We start from the raw sequence: 17,878 nt of genomic DNA, 5'->3' as shown, positions 1-17,878 counted from the left end.
GGTCGAAGTTAACTCACGTACTACATTTCCCGGATGCTGATGTCCAAAACTCAAAGCTTCCCAATTCGATTTCAGCTGGGAAGAACAAGAGTATGATTCAAGCAAGAAAGGCGCACAAGAAATCAAGGAACGGCTGCATCGAGTGCAAACGTCGCCACGTCAAGGTATAGTACCCTATCACCATAAACAAAACATCGGCTGGGCGATAGCATGTCCAGGTGAACAAACTGTTCTAGGCTGACCTGTGCGAAAGTGCGATGAGACACGCCCAAAATGTGTCAATTGCCATGTTTCAAAGCGTCACTGTTCATACGAAGATATGGTGTCGAAAGCGGCTGGTTTAGTGCCGATTTCACGACCGAAGTCAAAGCGCACTGCCATGAACAATAAACTGTCCCCGAATTTTTCACATGTTGCTGATCCCGGTGTCACAAATGACAGTCCTCCGGTTAATAAACTGCATCTAGAATTATTCCATCATTTTGTCACCGACATTCTGACGTTTCTTGGCCTCGACAAGTTCTCATCTGAGGGTTCTGCTATCGACATGACTAAATACGTATTGTCTGCGCCATTTCTTATGAACCAAATCCTTGCATTCGCTGCATTGCATCTCAGCGTCGTTCACCCGGCAAGACGGGAGTTCTATCAATATCATTCGTCCCAGCTTCAAACACACGCTCTTTCTGAATTTAATGGCGTCAAACTGGACGTATCCGCCGACACTTGCGTCCCCATGTTTCTTTTTTCTTCATGTCTTGCGATGCATGTTCTCGCCGACAAGCTGTTGTTTCGCCCAGATAGCTTCGAAGAGTTTCTCGATCACTTCATTCAATCAATGAGGATGCATCGTGGCGTCCGTGCAGTTACCAGTCAATCGTGGCAACTGCTTTTGCAGTCACCGCTTAAATCTTTGCTTGAAAATGAAGGAATGATATTAGATCAAAGTACGTCCGGCAATGAGTGTCTCGAGCTCCTAGCTCATGTGGATGCTATGTTTGACCCAGCGATCAGCTCTATCTACCGACAGACGATTGAGGACTTACAAAAAGCTTATAATGCGAGTCGCTCCCCTTTTTCGAACTTTTCCAGAATTGGCCCAATCATTTCCTGGCCAGTCATTATTTCTCCAGATTATATAGATCTGCTTTCGGCCCGTCGACCAGAAGCACTTGCTGTTTTGTCTCACTTCGGAGCCCTTCTGCATATGCACAATGAGATGTGGACTTTTGGTGATAGTGGTCTTTATCTCATTTCTTCTATCAATCATTACCTTGGGCCAGAGTGGGAGAGTTGGCTGCGCTGGCCGAATACGTTGATTCAAGATGGGTGATGAAAACACACGTGCTCCGCGTTTCTATTCCCCTGAAACAACTTCCAATGTTTTTTTTTTTTTTTTCGCACCAATATTGTATTGTAACTGATGTGAGGCTCGTGAGATAGTATGCAAAACCTGAATCACAACTCAACTTAAAGACTATTTCTCAAATGTCTGTCAAAGATTTCAACGTTCGTCTGATAAAGCGACTGTGTTGAGATAGATTATGAGAGCGGCAACACAGAATGTGCAACAGCAGCATTCATGTAGGTCGTAACCTGATTGAGCTGGCTCACAGTAGCGGATGTTGCTCCCACGGAAATCAAAATTGCCTTTACTATCACGAATACGTAACTGTAAATCCGAAAGTTGTAATGCTATGAAGATCAATCAACGCTCAATACTAGTATAGGAATCACCAGTACCATTTAATGTGGGGGACTGGGTATTTCCCTTCAGGCTGATAATGAAGGAATAATTCTTCTGGTTCAACAATACGAGGAAAATAGACATCAATTTTGTTGACTTAGATGAGGTAATAAGATTCTTTGCCTTAGAATTGCAATAACTAAGTTAGTAGTCGAGTTATTAAGTAACTGAATCTAAACAATATCGTGGGTCTCGGTATTACGATAGGTAACAATGCCGAGATGCTGATCAGTCAATTCGAAACCATAAGTTCCGCGTATTTGGGACATTCTGATTGGAGGATCAAGGCCAAAAAATGACAGGTTCGTTTCGCTAGCTTGAAACTTTACTGAAAGAAATGGCCGCCAAAACTCAAGAAACCGGAGTTTCTTGGTGTATATTTGGAAGTCTTGACTAATTTACACAGAAAGAAATCTGACCGAAACAATACGTATGAAGCTGCTCAACGAGGAGGTCTTTTTTTCTCACAGATGAATATGGAATGAGGTTGGTCCTGGCCCAAGTAAATACAGAAACGGACGTAGCGCATCAAGACAGAGCTATTGCCACCATCTGATTCTCGTCTACCTCGGTGGCTTCTTGGAGGATTGGGCCCTCAATCAGCTTTACTTTTCGCCCCTCCCACCAGGTCAAAATCCCTGCCAGGAGAGAGCTAAAACAGCCCAGACCAATAAAAAGGCCGACTCCAAAGTTCGGACGAGTATGTCGGTTGTATTCCCACATGAAAGTCGCCATGCCAATTTGGAAAAGGCTGTTCAAGAGCATGTTGATCACAACGAAGTCCATTTTCCACGTCTTGGTTGCCGGTGCAGATTTGCCTGTCAGGGTCTTGCGAGACGTAGTTTCGTCGCAGCTTCCGTCTATATCACAATCAGGCAATCTAAACCAACTTGCGTTTCGCTTTGCAAGCTGTCTTATCGAACTTTGTGATCTTTTGCCTGATCCAATCCGCCACATCAATAACCAATATGTGTCACGGATCCGCCAGGGTGCCAGTCCCCAAGAAGTTAAACAGAACAGCCCATTGAGAATCTGCGAGTCGATTTCAATCCAAACTTCCTTTCGCTCTTCGCTCATCCGACCAACCTTCAGCAGAAGAAAAAAAAGCATGGCACCCCAAGCAATCACGTTGCAACCGTAGAGAGTTATGAAAAGCCCTGTAGGTGTACGGATGAAACGCCAGATCGCAATGAAACCTTTTTTGAAAGCTTTTCTCTGAGAACGTTTTTCGCAAATTTCTTTGGAACTCCCAGCATGGTAATACTGAACACCAGAAGGTAAATCATCTGATCGACCGGCTTTCTCCTTATCTTCCGAGCTGTGCGCCTCAGACGCAGGCGCAATTGCGCTTTGGGACTCCCTGACATCACTCGCAATCTGAGTGCTCACTCGACGTATAGTTCGACCGTACACGTCAAATTGTACTGCGCCGGGTGATCTCAGGTCTATGATGTTGGGAGCATGTGCGATAGCAATGCCGGTCGCTTGCCACATGCCGTTTGCGGGATTGTAACCGAGCAGTCTTGTGGCAGTCGAGACAGAGGCGGAGCGAATCGTTCGTCCCGTCGTCCGTAGAATTGGCAACGTACCATCCATTTTGTCTTTGATCTCGTGCACTGGCCGCCCAACAGGCTCGGTGCTCATGTTCTGATGCTGAATTTTCAAGTCACCGTATCAAAGAACTTCAAAATAGGGTTGAAAGCAGGAATAAATTTCTTAAATAGTAATTTCCATTGGGTCTGTGGATGGCCTTCGTGAATGTAGGGCCCACAGTGGCAACCCAGCGGGCGAAATCTTGGGGTTGAATTTGTATTGACCGGCAAGAACCAATAATTGGATGCGCAATGGGATAACTTCCCAAGGTGCGGCCTACAACGTCGTTGGATTGGATGCTTCCCTTGAACTATATTAGCGTTCACCCTTTCCGAGCAAGCCTTGTCTCAGACACGCGATCTTCATGCTACCTGTACTTGTTTGTCTTTATTAGTATGATTATGATTATTAGTATTAGTTTCTTTGCAAACCAGATTGACAAAGTTAAATTTGGCTCCTGCCTGCCAATGCAGGTCACCTAGTGAATCACTCCCTACAAGTTTAAAGATCAGATACCAGTGATTGTTATATAAAGCCTCAACTTCTTCGATCCTAAAGTACGCATTCAGCTATATATTTGCATCTCTTTGAGTAAAACAAGAGCTCCTCAAAATGTACACATGTTGAGTCGTTCTGAACGTAAGAGTTCATTTGGCTTCAACATTTCGTTCCCATGCCCAAGTATCAAAGTCTAAATCACGATGCGACCCGGCATAGCAAACCAGAGTTCAGATCATAATTCCACAAGTCGCTACCAACACCACTCCAGACAAATAGGCTTTCGCTAGGATCAAACTTGCGTTTAATGGCAAGGAGTTTCCCGTAGTTCTCACCATAGAAATCCCTCTTCCAGGTACTACTGAATGGGTTGCCTTCGTTCATGTAGGACCCGGTGTTAGGGGCCCAATTTCTCCAGACAGGCTCTTTATTAGCCTCATACCAATCCGCGGCAGCTTTCAGGGACTCGCTGGCATCACCTGTCGTGTTGACTGATGCACCCAGGGTGAAAACGTGAGCGTAGGCGGTACGCCAAGCAGGAAGAACACTTCCATGCATATGCATTGGGACTTGTGCAGGCCCGCGGCCGCCTTGCAATCCAAACAGTAACATTGTTCCAGCTTCTGGATTCTCAGAAACCAAAGCTTGTCGAAGATATTCCGTTAGGTCGTCCCGAGAAATGTCCGATAATTCCCTTCGGCCCATCAGGCGGCTGGTCATCAGGCTGAAAGCTCCAGCAGAGTTACTAGATAGCGGGTTCGGCTTTACAAAAGACCAGTAACTCTGACTGAGCGTCTGTTGCAGAGAGATGTTTAGATAGCTGCCGTGGCCCATGGATGCAACTCGGGCGGCGAGCTTATTGACGATATGATCCATGCGATCAGTCGTCATGTTTAACCCAACGAGACCAACCACTGTTGCAACACCGGGCGGTGCTTCCTTGAGACCCAATGCCATTGCCCGTGTCTTGGTATATGCGGTGATGTTGCCATTCAAACCAGCGTCCATTATGTCTGGTATCGAAGAGACCACTTCCGACAGTGCATTCCATGAGGCAGTCTCGCTGATTTTTGACGTGTTTGCCGCGTAGAAAGAAAAGCCACCCATGGCCACGTTTGAAGGAACAGGGTATGTCTTCAGAATAAACTCCGTTACCACCCCATACTGGCCTCCTCCACCGCCACGAATAGCCCAAAAGAGATCCTCATTCTCCACACTGTTTGCAATAAGATGTCTACCATCGGTGGTAACAACTGTGACTTGGTAAACTTGATCCGATGCAAGACCGTGGTGGCTGGACAAAAATCCATGACCGCCATTTTGGATTAGACCTCCGAGACCAACAGTAGCATCTTCACCACCAACAACAGTCCTGTTCATGCGATGAACTGCAGTGTAAACAGAGCCCCAATTGTTACCGCTCCCACAAATAACAACATCGTCGGTTTCATTGCGACCTGGCAATTTCCAAGCACGTCGCCGTTCGATATTATTGAAATTGTGTGTCCAAATAGAAAGCGCAAACGCTCCAGTTGATCTATACAAAGATTAGTAACTCATGCGGAAAACATAATCAACACATGATCACAAACCGGCCGTTCAGGTCATGCCCGGTCCCTTTCACAACAATCCGAATCTTCCGTTCAGAGGCCCATTTCATTGCTTTGGAGATATGTTCGATGGTCGTAGCATTCACAACATACTGTGGCAGTCCACCAACACTGCAGCCTTTTCCCTTAACGTAACCAGTGGCACCCTTGGGAACACAGGAGTTATTCGTGTAGATTGGATAGTCGATGCTCTCGGGCCAGACAGCATGGTACGCCGCATAGGACCATTTGTCTTGTACGCTGGTACAGTCTTCCGGCGAGTCGAACGGATTGCCAGGGTAGCAAGATGATGCAACGGGGGAAGTTTCAATCAGAACTCCGTCGATGGAACGATTGAATGCAGACCATTGGTTCGCCGAGGGCCATGCTGAATCGGTAGGTGAAATTTTGCATTCCAGGTTTGCATATGAGATAGCGACGAGAGCCAAGAGCCAAAATATGTAGTTCGGTAAAAGCATTGTTTTGGTATTGCGGTCAACAAACTTGCAGCATTGAGGTAGAGACTGTTATTTATAGGGATAAAGGGGATGAACAATACGAACACGATTTAGTGTGATGATGCTATAAATGGCACCTGATCATTGACAACATCATTTCTGTGGAAAATTTACGACTATGTAGTTATCAAAGGCTTCTCAAGTTTACCGTTACAATCGTACGCATGAATGACCCGTCAGGACCTGTGGAGACGAATTTTAAAAACCAATCAGCACTCGAGAAGTCCGCGTATACAGCGACTGGTATGTGACAGTACACCGCCGTTGTTTACCAAGACAGCTCTGTTGTCGATCTTCCGTATTTCGTCCGCCCCTTTTCGTGCTTCCAATCATAGCGCCACAGAAATAGTGTCTCTCCGCAAGAAATCGGCCGTGACATAATAACCCTTTGCTTGGCGAAAACCACAAAAAAAAAAAAAAAAGAAAAGAAAAGAAAAAAAAAAAGAAATTAGCATGTCAAAGCAGCTCGGAAAAAGAGGAAGGGATTACGTCGTGGTGCTAATGTAGCAAATTGTTAATCACATGAATTTCCGCATTCAAGCCAAAGACTGGGTCAAATACGCTAAATACGCTAGTCTAATGCGCCGCTTGAAACCAACTTTCCTCCATGTAAACTACTCTTTACAAAATTAGAAGAGGGTAGAAGTGAGAGAAGAAGTGAGATAAGATTTAAGATTGGCATTTTCTAAAGCTAGTATTACATTGCATTTAATATAGTTCAATGACTCGGTAGAGAGTGAGTATCATTTATAGCTTGTACCGTGATCAACTTTTGAGACCTAGAGAATTACATATCATACGTAACTTTGATACATAGGCATAGTAATTTGCCGATCGATTACTAGCAGAATTCATTCTGAGCCCGAGGCCGCATCAAAATGCCATAGCCAAAACTCTCATGGCAGTTTCACCCATGAGTTTTCCGCGTATTACGCACACTTGCGTATACGAAGCTGGACTATACAAAGTGCCACTCGACACTCCAGAGCGGCTACTTCGTTACATATAAGTCCAAGCTTGTCTGTACTCTTCGCTTTAGGTTTCCTTTCTCTCTCATCGAAGTCATAAAGCCTGCGAGCGAGTTTCGGCACAGCGCAGTACATATCTCACACAAGTTCAATCTTTCTTTGGTTATTGTGATACCTCTACAAATAAAATGACTACGATTACGAGAAAATCTCACAAGAAGTCAAGAAAAGGCTGTGTTCAATGCAAACGCCGACACATCAAGGTATGTTGCTTCTTCCAAGAAAGATAGACGATGATAGCAAGATAGTCAAATATTGACATTACCTATCAGTGTGATGAGGGTCGTCCAGTCTGTGGCTATTGCAATATCATCAAGCGTCACTGTTTTTATGAAGAAGTACTGGCGTCACAGTCCCATATCTCCGGGTGTGCATCATTGCCAAATTCATCCAACACCACGATCACAAGTGAGCATGATGGTGATGCAAGCTTTTCTAGTGGATCTACTCCAGACAGCCATTATGGCGGTCCACCGGTCAATATGCTTCATCTTGAGTTGCTTCGACATTTGATCAACAAAGACCTGGCGCTCTTTGGTTACGATAAATCCAACTTTGGAACTTTTATTCCGGAAACCATGGACATATTGTTTACCGCACCCTACTTGATGAGCCAAGTTCTTGCGTTCGCGGCATTGCATTTGAGCGTCATTTGCCCGACCAGAAAGCAAGAATTTCAAGATCACGCTACTCAGCTTCGAGCCTATGCTCTCACTTTATTCAGATTGGAGGAACCAATAAATGATATCGAAAATTGCCTTACCGTCTTTCTCTTCAGGTCAATTAATGCTTTTCATGTTTTTTCCGAGAAAAGCACTATTTGCCGAAAGAACAGTGACGAATTCCTCGACGATTTCATAGAAATATTTCATTTGCACCAACATGTCCGCGAAGTTACCAACCAATCGTGGGATTTGCTTCTCAAATCACCGCTCAAACCACTTCTGGAACTAGAAGCAAGCGCTTTGATGCAGAAAGAATCATCTATGGAATGCTCGGAGCTGTTAGCACTGGTGCATTCGGCATCAGTCGACCCCTCGGTTAAGAACACCTATCTGGAGGCGACCAAGTCTCTCCAGGCGGCTATCGCTGGAAGCCAAAACAGGTCCTCGGGCCAATCTACAATCGGATCAATCATCTCATGGCTAGTTGTGGTGCCCTCCAGATACATAGATCTTTTGGCAGAGAAACAGCCCGAGGCACTTGTTATTCTTGCCCATTTCGGTGCCTTGTTACATTTACATCGTGGAATTTGGGCACTTGGAGACAGCGGATCATATGTTATTGATTCTGTTTCCAGCTACTTGGATCAAACGTGGAATATTTGGTTAAAGTGGCCGAAACACGTTCAAAAAGCGGTCTAACGAACAATCAAAGACCCGGTTGCCCTCGGTCGATTGCGACATTTACGACCGAAACACATAAGATGGCCTTGTCAAAGTATCAAATCAAATTTTGTTGTATGGGGCAACTTACTGATGGACAACCGCGAACCAACCGATCTATCTGAGACAGGCGCCAGTTCCAGTCGCCTTTGTACCGCTCCACCAAGATTACACCACTGCTCTAGGTGATGATAAGGCTATTTCCGGTCGACGACTCATTATGACAAAGAATACCACACTATCCTTTGAGACGACAACCACGTGATCATGCAAGTACTAAAAGGTCGACAGTCAACGAGTAGATCTCGGCAAGACAAATATACTATTCTACTTTTTACGTTCTATTTATCTATCATAGAAAGACTTAGATAGATACATTCATTCATATATCTAGTTTGGTTCTTCGTGTTCAATCCTTATATTTTACTTATGTTTCCCTTTTGGATACTCGGTGACTCTTTACTCTAGTATAACTTAATAACATTCACAAATAGACTAATACCCCGGTATAGGCCTCGTCAACTTTTCCACAGGCTGCTACGGCTCGAACTCGCCTGTTGCTGCTAGCGATGCAACAAAAGGTATGTCAAGAAGATCGCGTCTGCGGTTAACCCTGTGAGCATGATTATAGCTTCTCTTCAACGACTATTCCAGCATTTTCATGATGTCTAATTCTTCGGATCTACTTCCACTCAATCGAGTATCCTAGTCATCGCAAAGTGTTTAATTTCTCAGAGCGTGATTCATTATGCTAATCTGGTGTTGCAAGGCACCATGTGAGCAAACGGAAATCACCATCCCGTCAGGTAGCCTCCGGAGTAGGAGCAGCAAGTCCCGACGAAGGAACTGCCGGAGTAGCCAAGGACTTGCTCGCCTCCGCCTTGTCCGTAGGTTTGGACTCAATGCTACCGCTACCTCCCAGAGGCACTAGACTGACCGGTGGGATATACCAGGACCGGTGACAATTGGTCCACAGAGGATCAACCTGCGTCATAACATCTGGGATTTCAAGCCACGGAAGATAGTCATCGCGAATCATGCTGCAACCACCACCTCCGGACAAACACTGAGACCCGCCAAGGTATTGTTCCCATGGGATGAGAGACATGGTATAATTTCCGACTTGATGCGGCTGATATTCAGCCAGATTGAACGGATATGCGGTTCCAATCGTGGGATATTTCGCGTTGATATGGTGACGGAATGATGTAATCGCTTCTGGGGCAACAGAAACAATCACATTTTCGTGGTCATCGCCACAGGGGCCACCAGGGTGGGCACGCTGGTTACTGCGTGCGTAGATGCTGGTAAAGGAAAGGTAAAGGCTTGGAGAAATAAATGTTTTCCCGTCGACAACGGCGGTATTGGGCCCATCTCCCGTTGGTGTGGCAGTGACGGTGGTTCCGCTTTGCAGACATGTTTCTCCAGTGGTCGTCACTGGCCAGTAAAAAAGAGTTGCTGTATCCGGGAGGTAGTGGCAATTATTGCATACATCAGGATCAGAGTAGTCTCGTGTGGTAGTTGGGCAGCTTTCTGGTCGGATAGGACTGTGAATGTCTCCAGGTACTTCAGTCGTGATAGAGGAATAATAGGCACTCGAAAGCTTGCTATAGGTCTTCCAGATGGGGATACAGTCCTGGGTATTTAGTTTACATCCAGGAGTCGCTGCAGGCGATCGATAGACTAATGTAGTTGTAGTCTCGGTGAGCATGTAGGAACTACAGGGACCTGTTCCCGGCCAGTAGTAGGTTATAGATTCTTGAGGGCCTAGAGCGCGTGTCACTCCATCACAGAGAGTCGTAACCGGGCCGGTATGCGTATCATGTAGATCTTCGCCCCGGACTTCAGTGTGACAAGCTCCGGTGCTGGTGACATAGGATGAATAAACCGTGGACGTGGATGTTGCACCTAGGGACTCTAGTTCACTAGCGCGCCCATTAAATTGGACCCATTTAGCATTACAAGTGACGGCAGACGCCTTAGCGCCTTTGGTCGGGCCGTAAAAGTAGTTTGTCGATGTTGGCCAGAAAATAGTCGTGTCGCAGATGCTCAACCACTGGCTACTGGTCGAGCTGGTGCATTTACCAGGCTTACCAACCTGGGCTATGGTGGTAGTAGGAGTTGCATCCTGTCTTGGAATCACTGCGGAATTTAATTTACATGTGAATTGAAGGATCATAGAATGAAAACATACCTGGATTGGCAGAGACCCCTATCAGAAGAAGCGCTATCCCGAAAAACATCTTACTCAAAAGCCTATGTTTGATAAGAGTAAAAAGAATGAAGCCGATTAATATCAGGCTGTTACTCACATTCTTATATTCTGAGCAGTGGAGGCTGTCCTTCAGGGCAAAATGCTAATGAATTCCCCGCTTAGCTCCCGAAAATCCGGCTATACGAAGCAATCGGCAGCCATTCGCTTTGTTTCAGGTAAGCTGCATGAGCCCTGCAGATTCCCCATGCAAATGTTACCCCAGCAGAGCTGTAAGCGACGAGTCTCGCACAAGATCCCAGGCACCTGGCGTACCTGCTGATGCAACGGCGGGATAATTATCCACAGATGCCAAGAACCTTCGGTTTGAATACGAGGATCATTGTTGCGCACACCGAATCTCCACGCACTGAGTACTGTTCAATTTCAAACGACTTTCAAAGAGAATGTTAAAACAAGATTGGTGACGTATTCAAAAATATGTCCTGCCAAACGACATATGATCAGAGAGTTAAGCATGAAAGCCCCGCTAGCCAAGGCGATAAAAAGCCGCATTAGACTTGGCGAAGACTGATGAAAGCCAATTAATTCTGCTACATTCCTCGTTCCCCAACACCACATTGCCCTTCCCCTGTTCGGCTCACTGACGGCATCGTATGTTGGATAGAAAGAGCTCAAGCCCATTGCATTATGAGTCAAAGTGAGTTGGATGGCATGATTTGTTTGATCTACTGCTTTTAATGGTTTAGCATCTGCACTGTAATTGCTATCTGCTGGCCAGATCCTCCGAGGCTGTTACTGCATCAGGCTCCAAAGCCATGGATTACGAGCGACATGATATTTGCACCGCTGCCCCTTAGTAGGGAGACACATTGAAATGAGGCCTTTCAGGTAAGAGAAATTACCGGAGGTTATTTAGGTCCCCAGACAATACGGGGTCAGATCAATTGTATTTGTACGTCAAGGCTTGAACCAAGTGTCTTGGCTTCAAGAGCTTCCGGTAGCTCCAGGAGACAAGACCCTGTTGAATTCAGCCAGCATGCTGCGGCTTAAGTAGCCTCAAAATCCCTAATAGTGGACACGGTCAAAAAGCTCCGAATCGTTGCGGTCCGCCAAGCCAACATTATTCCCGAAAATCTCATGTACTTTGCTCCGGGCCACCGTTCAATGTGAGTACTTCAGTATACCTTTCACTAACTCAGCAGATCCAAAGTATCTCATAATGCAAGAAAATAGTTGCTGCATAGAGAAAGTTTTAGAGAATAGCACCTCTCCTTTTTCACATGATCCAGATACGTTTTAGTGGTTGAAAAGGTAATCGAAATTGGATTATTGATGAAGGTGCATTATTTCCGCCAGTCATTTCCACAGACAGACTATGCAAAGTTTCATGTGAATGATTGTTCAATTAGAAGGTCTCTCATAGTATTGTTGGTTTATTATTCCCGCTGATTAATTTAGTAGTCTCAGGTATTATAAAATATAGCATAATTGATAAAGCAAATGCTTTTCTCCACTCAGTCAAGAGTATCAACAAACTCATGGCAATTACCGATGCAGCCTTTTGATGACCACTAGTCACTTACAGCACATGACCAGCTGTTATGGGAAGCAGTCTCATCAAGAGCCCGACCAGAAACGTAAAGACCGGCTCCGCACTAAGAAATATTAATATTTAATGAAAATTTCAAGGTCAATATGGAGACAAACCATGAAACAACCAATTGCAAAGATGACAAGGTTGAGGATAGTCAGACAAGACTTCGTCATTGTGGAGAAGTACCGGCCTTTGTTCATATAGAGCCAGAAGATAGCGGGAAGTGCGACTATTTGAGATTGTAATGTCAGCATGACTTCGTGGTAAGACAGCTGCGAATGGGGGATCAAACGTACAACTAAAGATACTTCCAAACAGTGCACTCTGTTGAAAAGTCAGCAGGGTAAGCTATCACGCAAACGGGCGAAACATACGACAAAACTGAGAAGATTGTTGAATCCGGGAATTGACTCGGCAATAACCCAAGCAATTACCCAAAGAACGCCTCCAATTCCAATCCATGTTCCAATGCCCACGAAGCTTCTCTTGTGCATGTGCGCAGATCCACGCAGGACCCTGACGTAGACATATTTACAAGCAACATGACCAACAACGATACCAGCAATGAAAACCTGTATTATATTAGTAAGACCCAAGGTTTATCTTCATCTGTGGCAGTGGGACAAGACAAACAGTTGGAATTGCGAGACCATAGCAAATCTTCTTCATAAGCGGACCTGCCGAGGAAGGAGCAGGAGATTTGACATCTGGGCCAGCAAATCGATAGATTATTAAGCCAGAAACAAGGTATAAGACACCATCTGTAATCTGAAGCATAGCCAAAGATTTGGGGAAGGTTTTCGGGTCTTGTGTTTCTGAAATCAGAGCGAAAAAGGTCACATGCGCAACTGATCATTGAAGATTAGCCATTCTTGTGCCTGTCAAAGAAAGGAAAGAAAAGACATACTGAATCCAAACATAATATTGCAGAACGCCAGGAATCCTTCATAAAAGCTGACCTGTCGGAAGGCATGAACTTCAACGGGATCCTGGGATTGGACTCCGATGCTGACCATAGTTACGATTGTCGTTGTAAGGATGCTTGCAAACGCTAAATTCCAAATAATTAGCGAGGCTGGTTATGTAAATGATAATATTATCCCGTAGTTGAACTCACAGATAAGTGACAGCCAGTACACTTTGGCCATTGTGCGTGGCAGCGCACCCAGGAAGCAAATCATTAGCGAAACAACGCCAAACACAATGCCACAGGCACCGTTATCAGTGATAGTGCTGAGAACGATTGTTCCGGTCAAGATGTGACTTGACATGACAAAGACCAACAGTAAAAGCTGCCCGATCTCCAGCACAATGCGTCCGGCGCGACCGAATAAGATTTCCCCGGCATCGCCCATACTATGGACATGCGGGAAACGAATCTTGAACTGACCAATAACATAGCCAGTGTACCAGGACAGTGTCGATAGAAACACAAGCAAGATTGCAGCGCTGTGATTCCGAGTTAGTTGTGCATGAATGCTGCTTAAGGGTACATAATACGTACGGAACCATTCCTAAGACTGCAACAGTCGATGGGATGGAGAGAATTCCCAAAGAAACATTCTCAGCGATCATGACTACAAAGCAGTGTTAGAAAGTAGCATGACTGTTGAAGACATGTCATCTTACGCATTCCACATTGCCTGTTTATTTGTTAAATCTATACTGCAGTCCTCATCCATGGATAGGACTAAAAACTTACCACCAATTCATCGTCCGATATTTCACCTCGGCGACTTCTTCAGATCCAAACGGGTCATCGCTTACTGGCCCTTGGCCTTTCCCCTTCCTTTTGGTATCATCTTGTAGATCTGAGCCATTGAACTCGACATCAGAGGACAGCACGCGTGATTCCCGGTCTTCACCCATTTTCCGTGACTCAGAATGAAAGCGAATAAGCTTGGTGAATGCGAAGGAGAGAATGACTCGAAGTTTTCTGCTGTCAGGGTTTTTTTTTTAATCTGAGTGGACCTCTCTACGAACACCTAGGCTATTTTTTTGATCGAGTTAAGTGGGACATCTCCTCACTGTAGATCTTTATTGCTAGGTATTCTTTCACAAGTACGCTCGATCTTGTCAACAAAACTCAGAGCTGCGACTATAGTCTCTCCACCCTATCAAGTAGAGCTTGTCTGACTGGGCTACTGGATTGATTAAGCATTCCACAGTGGTCTTTCGGCAGTTTGTCTCAGTTTCAGAGATTTTTGTACCGTACCATGTTTGGCCAAGCCATCTGCCCCTTTCTGCCGATGGGGTTTTTTACCAGAAGTAGCGCCATCCAGAGGTCAATAAGGTATGTGTGACTAATAAATATCACGTACTAACTTGATTTGACCAATGATATTTGGTCCTTTTGTGGGTATATTTCCAGTGGCAATGGAAAACACGATCCTAGCGTGGTGTCGCGGTGGAGAGGTGAAGAATTGGTGCGTCTTGGCATGCCGATCCTTAAAATTCAGGCCTGAGGCATCATTTTCGCTTCCATGCTCGACATTGTATGTTTCAAGATTGTTTCTTGATAAGATGCGGAGGAGATATCGTTTGGAAGGGTCCAAAGGGTTATTTGTGCCATTATGCTACAATTGACGATCTCCTACCCGTCTTGTTCTCGTTTGCCAAATTGACCTACGGTGAAGTGGGAAATATAGACACATATTTCACGCAGAGTATGTTGAGAGAAAGTATCTTGCACAGCATTGTGCTCTAATCCGACTATTCAAGAAGCTGGAGCTAATGGTTTCGAGTAAAGCTTTGCTTATTGCGACTCAGCTGCAGTGCCCGCTGGGACTGATCTTAGGATTTGTTGTGATCAACTGTCAATTAACCGATGACTATTCCCAGACACCAAAAGATCAATGCACGAACCTGCCAGACTCAATCGAGGCATGGGCCCGTACCAGTATACAGTGTACTGCGACTATATCGAAAAGTGTGGCCATGGCTCTGTTCCAAATTTGAGAATATATTCTCATCTGTCAGTTTTGGCACCAGAAGAGCCCAATTTGTCTTTAACTAAGCTGGATAAAAATGCGTCTCGGTTGCTTTCAACCTCTTTCAAGTCAATAGTTGATACCCATCCATTCACCTTGTCCTTGAGATCATTGACCGCCTCCTGTGAGTCAAAATTGAACGAATTTTGATGCATGTCATCAAGCCAAGTCTTTAATGCTGGACCCAGATGGTTCATGAAATGGCTGAAATTTCCACCTCCTCCAAGTGTGTTTGTCATAATAGGTCCCGAGAGTGCCCAACGAAGGCCAAGGCCAGAAGTCATTGTTTTGTCTAGCCAGTTTAGAATGTGTGCTGCAAGGTGTCACATGCGATGTACATACCAAGATCTTCGGCTGAAACAACCCCCCTCGAGACAAGGCTGTATGCCTCAGAGCAAACGGCGGCCTGGAGTCGGTTGGCGATGAAGCCGGGTGTTTCTTTCTTGACAACCACAGGGTCTTTATCCAAATCTCTGTAAAATTCGCAGGCAGCAGTCACGTATGCATCACTCGTCCCGGGATGAGGAACTACCTCCACTAGAGGCACCAAGTGTGGCGGGTTGAAAGGATGACCAATCAGAATACGGGATGGGTTGTTCTTGCATTTAGTGATAAAAGCTGAAGAAGGTAGGCCCGAAGAAGAAGATGCAATGAGCACATGACCGGGGGTATTTGCGTCTAAGTGAGCAAATAAACGGCGTTTAAAGTCCACTCTTTCCGGTCCATTCTTGAATCGGAAGTCAGTACAAAGTGTAAAGCTTTTTTGAAGGGTGAACTGACCTCCTGTATTAAATCTATCTCTCCAAGATAAGGGTCGAGATCTCTGACAAATTTGAGATTTTCCAAGAATGAGCTTGTTGTCAATTTTGATTTTGGGACGGAGGAACCGTTCTTCTGCAGATATTCGAGCAGCTTGACCTCAGCATCTGGTGCTGGATCGGTCGCAATGACCTTTAGGCCCTTGGAAAGGAATAGTGCTGTCCAACTAGCGCCAATGACACCAGTGCCGATGACACCAACAGTTTTGATGGGAGATGGAGTCATAATCGATGACTTGTGAATTTTGTTCTCAAACATGGAAAGCGATCCCTCAATTTATATACATGCACACCGGTCCAAGCAGATAGTCTCAAAGCTTAGCTCACTGAATCAACAGCTTCGGAACAGGAGCCCAATTACCAAATGTGGAAAGAAACACCTCGGAACCACACCGACGACAGTCCGTGCCGTGGTCAACCGGTTGCTTTTGAGCCACGTACGTCGGTAAAGTCCCGGAACTTTCTCGGGTCAGGCCAAATATTATGGCTTTTCTGGCTCACCAGTTTCTACCCACCGTTATCAGATCCATATCCCTGGGTTCCGTGACATCGGCTTGCCGAATCGCGGCTTCTCGGGATCCCAATTAGGAAATCTCGGAACCAAAACGGACCTGTCGATCTTCGGCATAGATGTTTCACGTTTTGATAGGTATTCAATTTCCGGTATACATGAATCTCAGAACCAACGGATGTGGCGACAATCCGATAAGTTGCTTGCTCATACTGCTTCTACATCCAACCCTAATCTGCGACACTTTCCCACCACAATGTCTTCCCACGAAACTCTCCCTGGGACGGACATCTACGGACCTGGTACATTTGTGGATAAAGAGTTCACTCCATCACCCCAAGATGCTGGTCGTATCTTCGAGTATATTGCCAAGGGCACTCCTGGTTTTACCCAGGACCAAGAACTTATGGAACACAGTCCAGTTTGAGGGAACTTCTCTACCTATCATTCCCGGTCCAACAAAAGCACCTCTCATCGCAGCTGCACTTCATGCTATGTGCCCTGAGGTAGCCCATGAAATTGTCGAAGATCACGATGGCACACCGGCGAAATCCCAAAACGTCACAGTGAACACCGACCATGCCGCTATCTGGCTTGAAACTATCTTCACGGCTTCCATTTAGGGCATAGACATGTCAGAGCTAGTCAGAACACGTCCGGTATCATCCCTTTTCAAGGGAGCTTTCGAGGGCGACTTCATGTCCTCCCCCATGAGACAACGGACCACTGCCCTGTACAAGACCAAGACCCTGGGCGTTTGGTACCAGCTTCACGGCTCCTTGAATGCTGCTCCAGTATTGCAATCTATGAGTATGGATCCAAAGTATCCTGCAAAGACAGCGGACGAGGCCTATAAATACATTGCCCACCATGTTGGACAATGGACTGCAGATGAGTTGGAAATGCACAATGTCAAGAACGGCTTTTGTGGTAGTATCTGCTTTACTCCCCAGGGGTGGTCAGAGACATTGATGGGAAAGCGACTTGCGGATCACCCGCTAGTGGGCTATGCGCAACAGTCGCATGCAATCCCCACCCCTGCTATCTCATTCACTCCAATCCCCAGCGATAAGTGACCTCTCGCCGGTGTCAAGGTCGTGGAGCTGGTTTGTATCATTGCTGGTCCTGTCATCGGTTCCACTCTCGCTGCTCTCGGCGCGGATGTAATTCGTGTCAATTGTAGTAGCTTGACGGATCTGAACGTATGTATCAGGCTTCCTCCTTGCGTTGAAATTGCTTTGTGCCAAGTAACCCCGATCAGATTACAACTCGATGCACGGTGGTTCACTTGTCGTTGTATCTTTCAATTCCAACGTTTCCGTGGCTAAGATACCTTCTCTGTACTGCAGAGAGTGAATTATGTTGTTAAGTTCACGAAGTGGCCTTTTGTTA

At 45.7% G+C, this 17,878-nt stretch overlaps 6 protein-coding genes across 6 annotated transcripts; 1 reads left to right on the top strand and 5 right to left on the bottom strand.

Annotated features, from left to right (window-relative positions):
• Positions 1-2,275: 2,275 nt before the first annotated feature.
• N7508_002823 (DUF2985 domain-containing protein) lies at positions 2,276-3,391 on the bottom strand (the record flags this gene model as incomplete). Its single annotated transcript, XM_058460889.1, has 1 exon — positions 2,276-3,391. One exon carries the CDS (start codon positions 3,389-3,391, stop codon positions 2,276-2,278), a length of 1,116 nt encoding a protein of 371 aa, XP_058321466.1.
• A 645-nt stretch (positions 3,392-4,036) lies between these two features.
• N7508_002822 (FAD-dependent oxidoreductase) lies at positions 4,037-5,906 on the bottom strand (the record flags this gene model as incomplete). Its single annotated transcript, XM_058460888.1, has 2 exons — positions 4,037-5,375; positions 5,431-5,906. The coding sequence occupies 2 exons, from the start codon at positions 5,904-5,906 to the stop codon at positions 4,037-4,039; spliced, it is 1,815 nt and encodes a 604-aa protein (XP_058321465.1).
• Positions 5,907-9,160: 3,254 nt separating this feature from the next.
• Positions 9,161-10,601, bottom strand: N7508_002821 (uncharacterized protein; the record flags this gene model as incomplete). The annotated part of the gene is made up of 2 exons (XM_058460887.1): positions 9,161-10,500; positions 10,553-10,601. The coding sequence occupies 2 exons, from the start codon at positions 10,599-10,601 to the stop codon at positions 9,161-9,163; spliced, it is 1,389 nt and encodes a 462-aa protein (XP_058321464.1).
• A 1,408-nt stretch (positions 10,602-12,009) lies between these two features.
• On the bottom strand, positions 12,010-14,036 carry N7508_002820 (uncharacterized protein; the record flags this gene model as incomplete). The annotated part of the gene is made up of 11 exons (XM_058460886.1): positions 12,010-12,018; positions 12,157-12,228; positions 12,281-12,396; positions 12,464-12,491; positions 12,542-12,739; positions 12,801-13,015; positions 13,075-13,218; positions 13,285-13,616; positions 13,672-13,744; positions 13,797-13,810; positions 13,870-14,036. The coding sequence occupies 11 exons, from the start codon at positions 14,034-14,036 to the stop codon at positions 12,010-12,012; spliced, it is 1,368 nt and encodes a 455-aa protein (XP_058321463.1).
• A 1,099-nt stretch (positions 14,037-15,135) lies between these two features.
• N7508_002819 (uncharacterized protein) lies at positions 15,136-16,201 on the bottom strand (the record flags this gene model as incomplete). The annotated part of the gene is made up of 3 exons (XM_058460885.1): positions 15,136-15,449; positions 15,500-15,884; positions 15,938-16,201. 3 exons carry the CDS (start codon positions 16,199-16,201, stop codon positions 15,136-15,138), a joined length of 963 nt encoding a protein of 320 aa, XP_058321462.1.
• Positions 16,202-16,339: 138 nt separating this feature from the next.
• Positions 16,340-17,562, top strand: N7508_002818 (alpha methylacyl-CoA racemase; the record flags this gene model as incomplete). Its single annotated transcript, XM_058460884.1, has 4 exons — positions 16,340-16,412; positions 16,480-16,836; positions 16,904-17,052; positions 17,110-17,562. 4 exons carry the CDS (start codon positions 16,340-16,342, stop codon positions 17,560-17,562), a joined length of 1,032 nt encoding a protein of 343 aa, XP_058321461.1.
• Positions 17,563-17,878: the final 316 nt, after the last annotated feature.

This window comes from Penicillium antarcticum (genome assembly GCF_028974205.1).
Source record: "Penicillium antarcticum strain IBT 31339 chromosome Unknown utg000003l_segment0_segment0, whole genome shotgun sequence".
NCBI lineage: Eukaryota > Fungi > Ascomycota > Eurotiomycetes > Eurotiales > Aspergillaceae > Penicillium > Penicillium antarcticum.
This window is presented reverse-complemented; position numbering and strand designations above follow the sequence as displayed.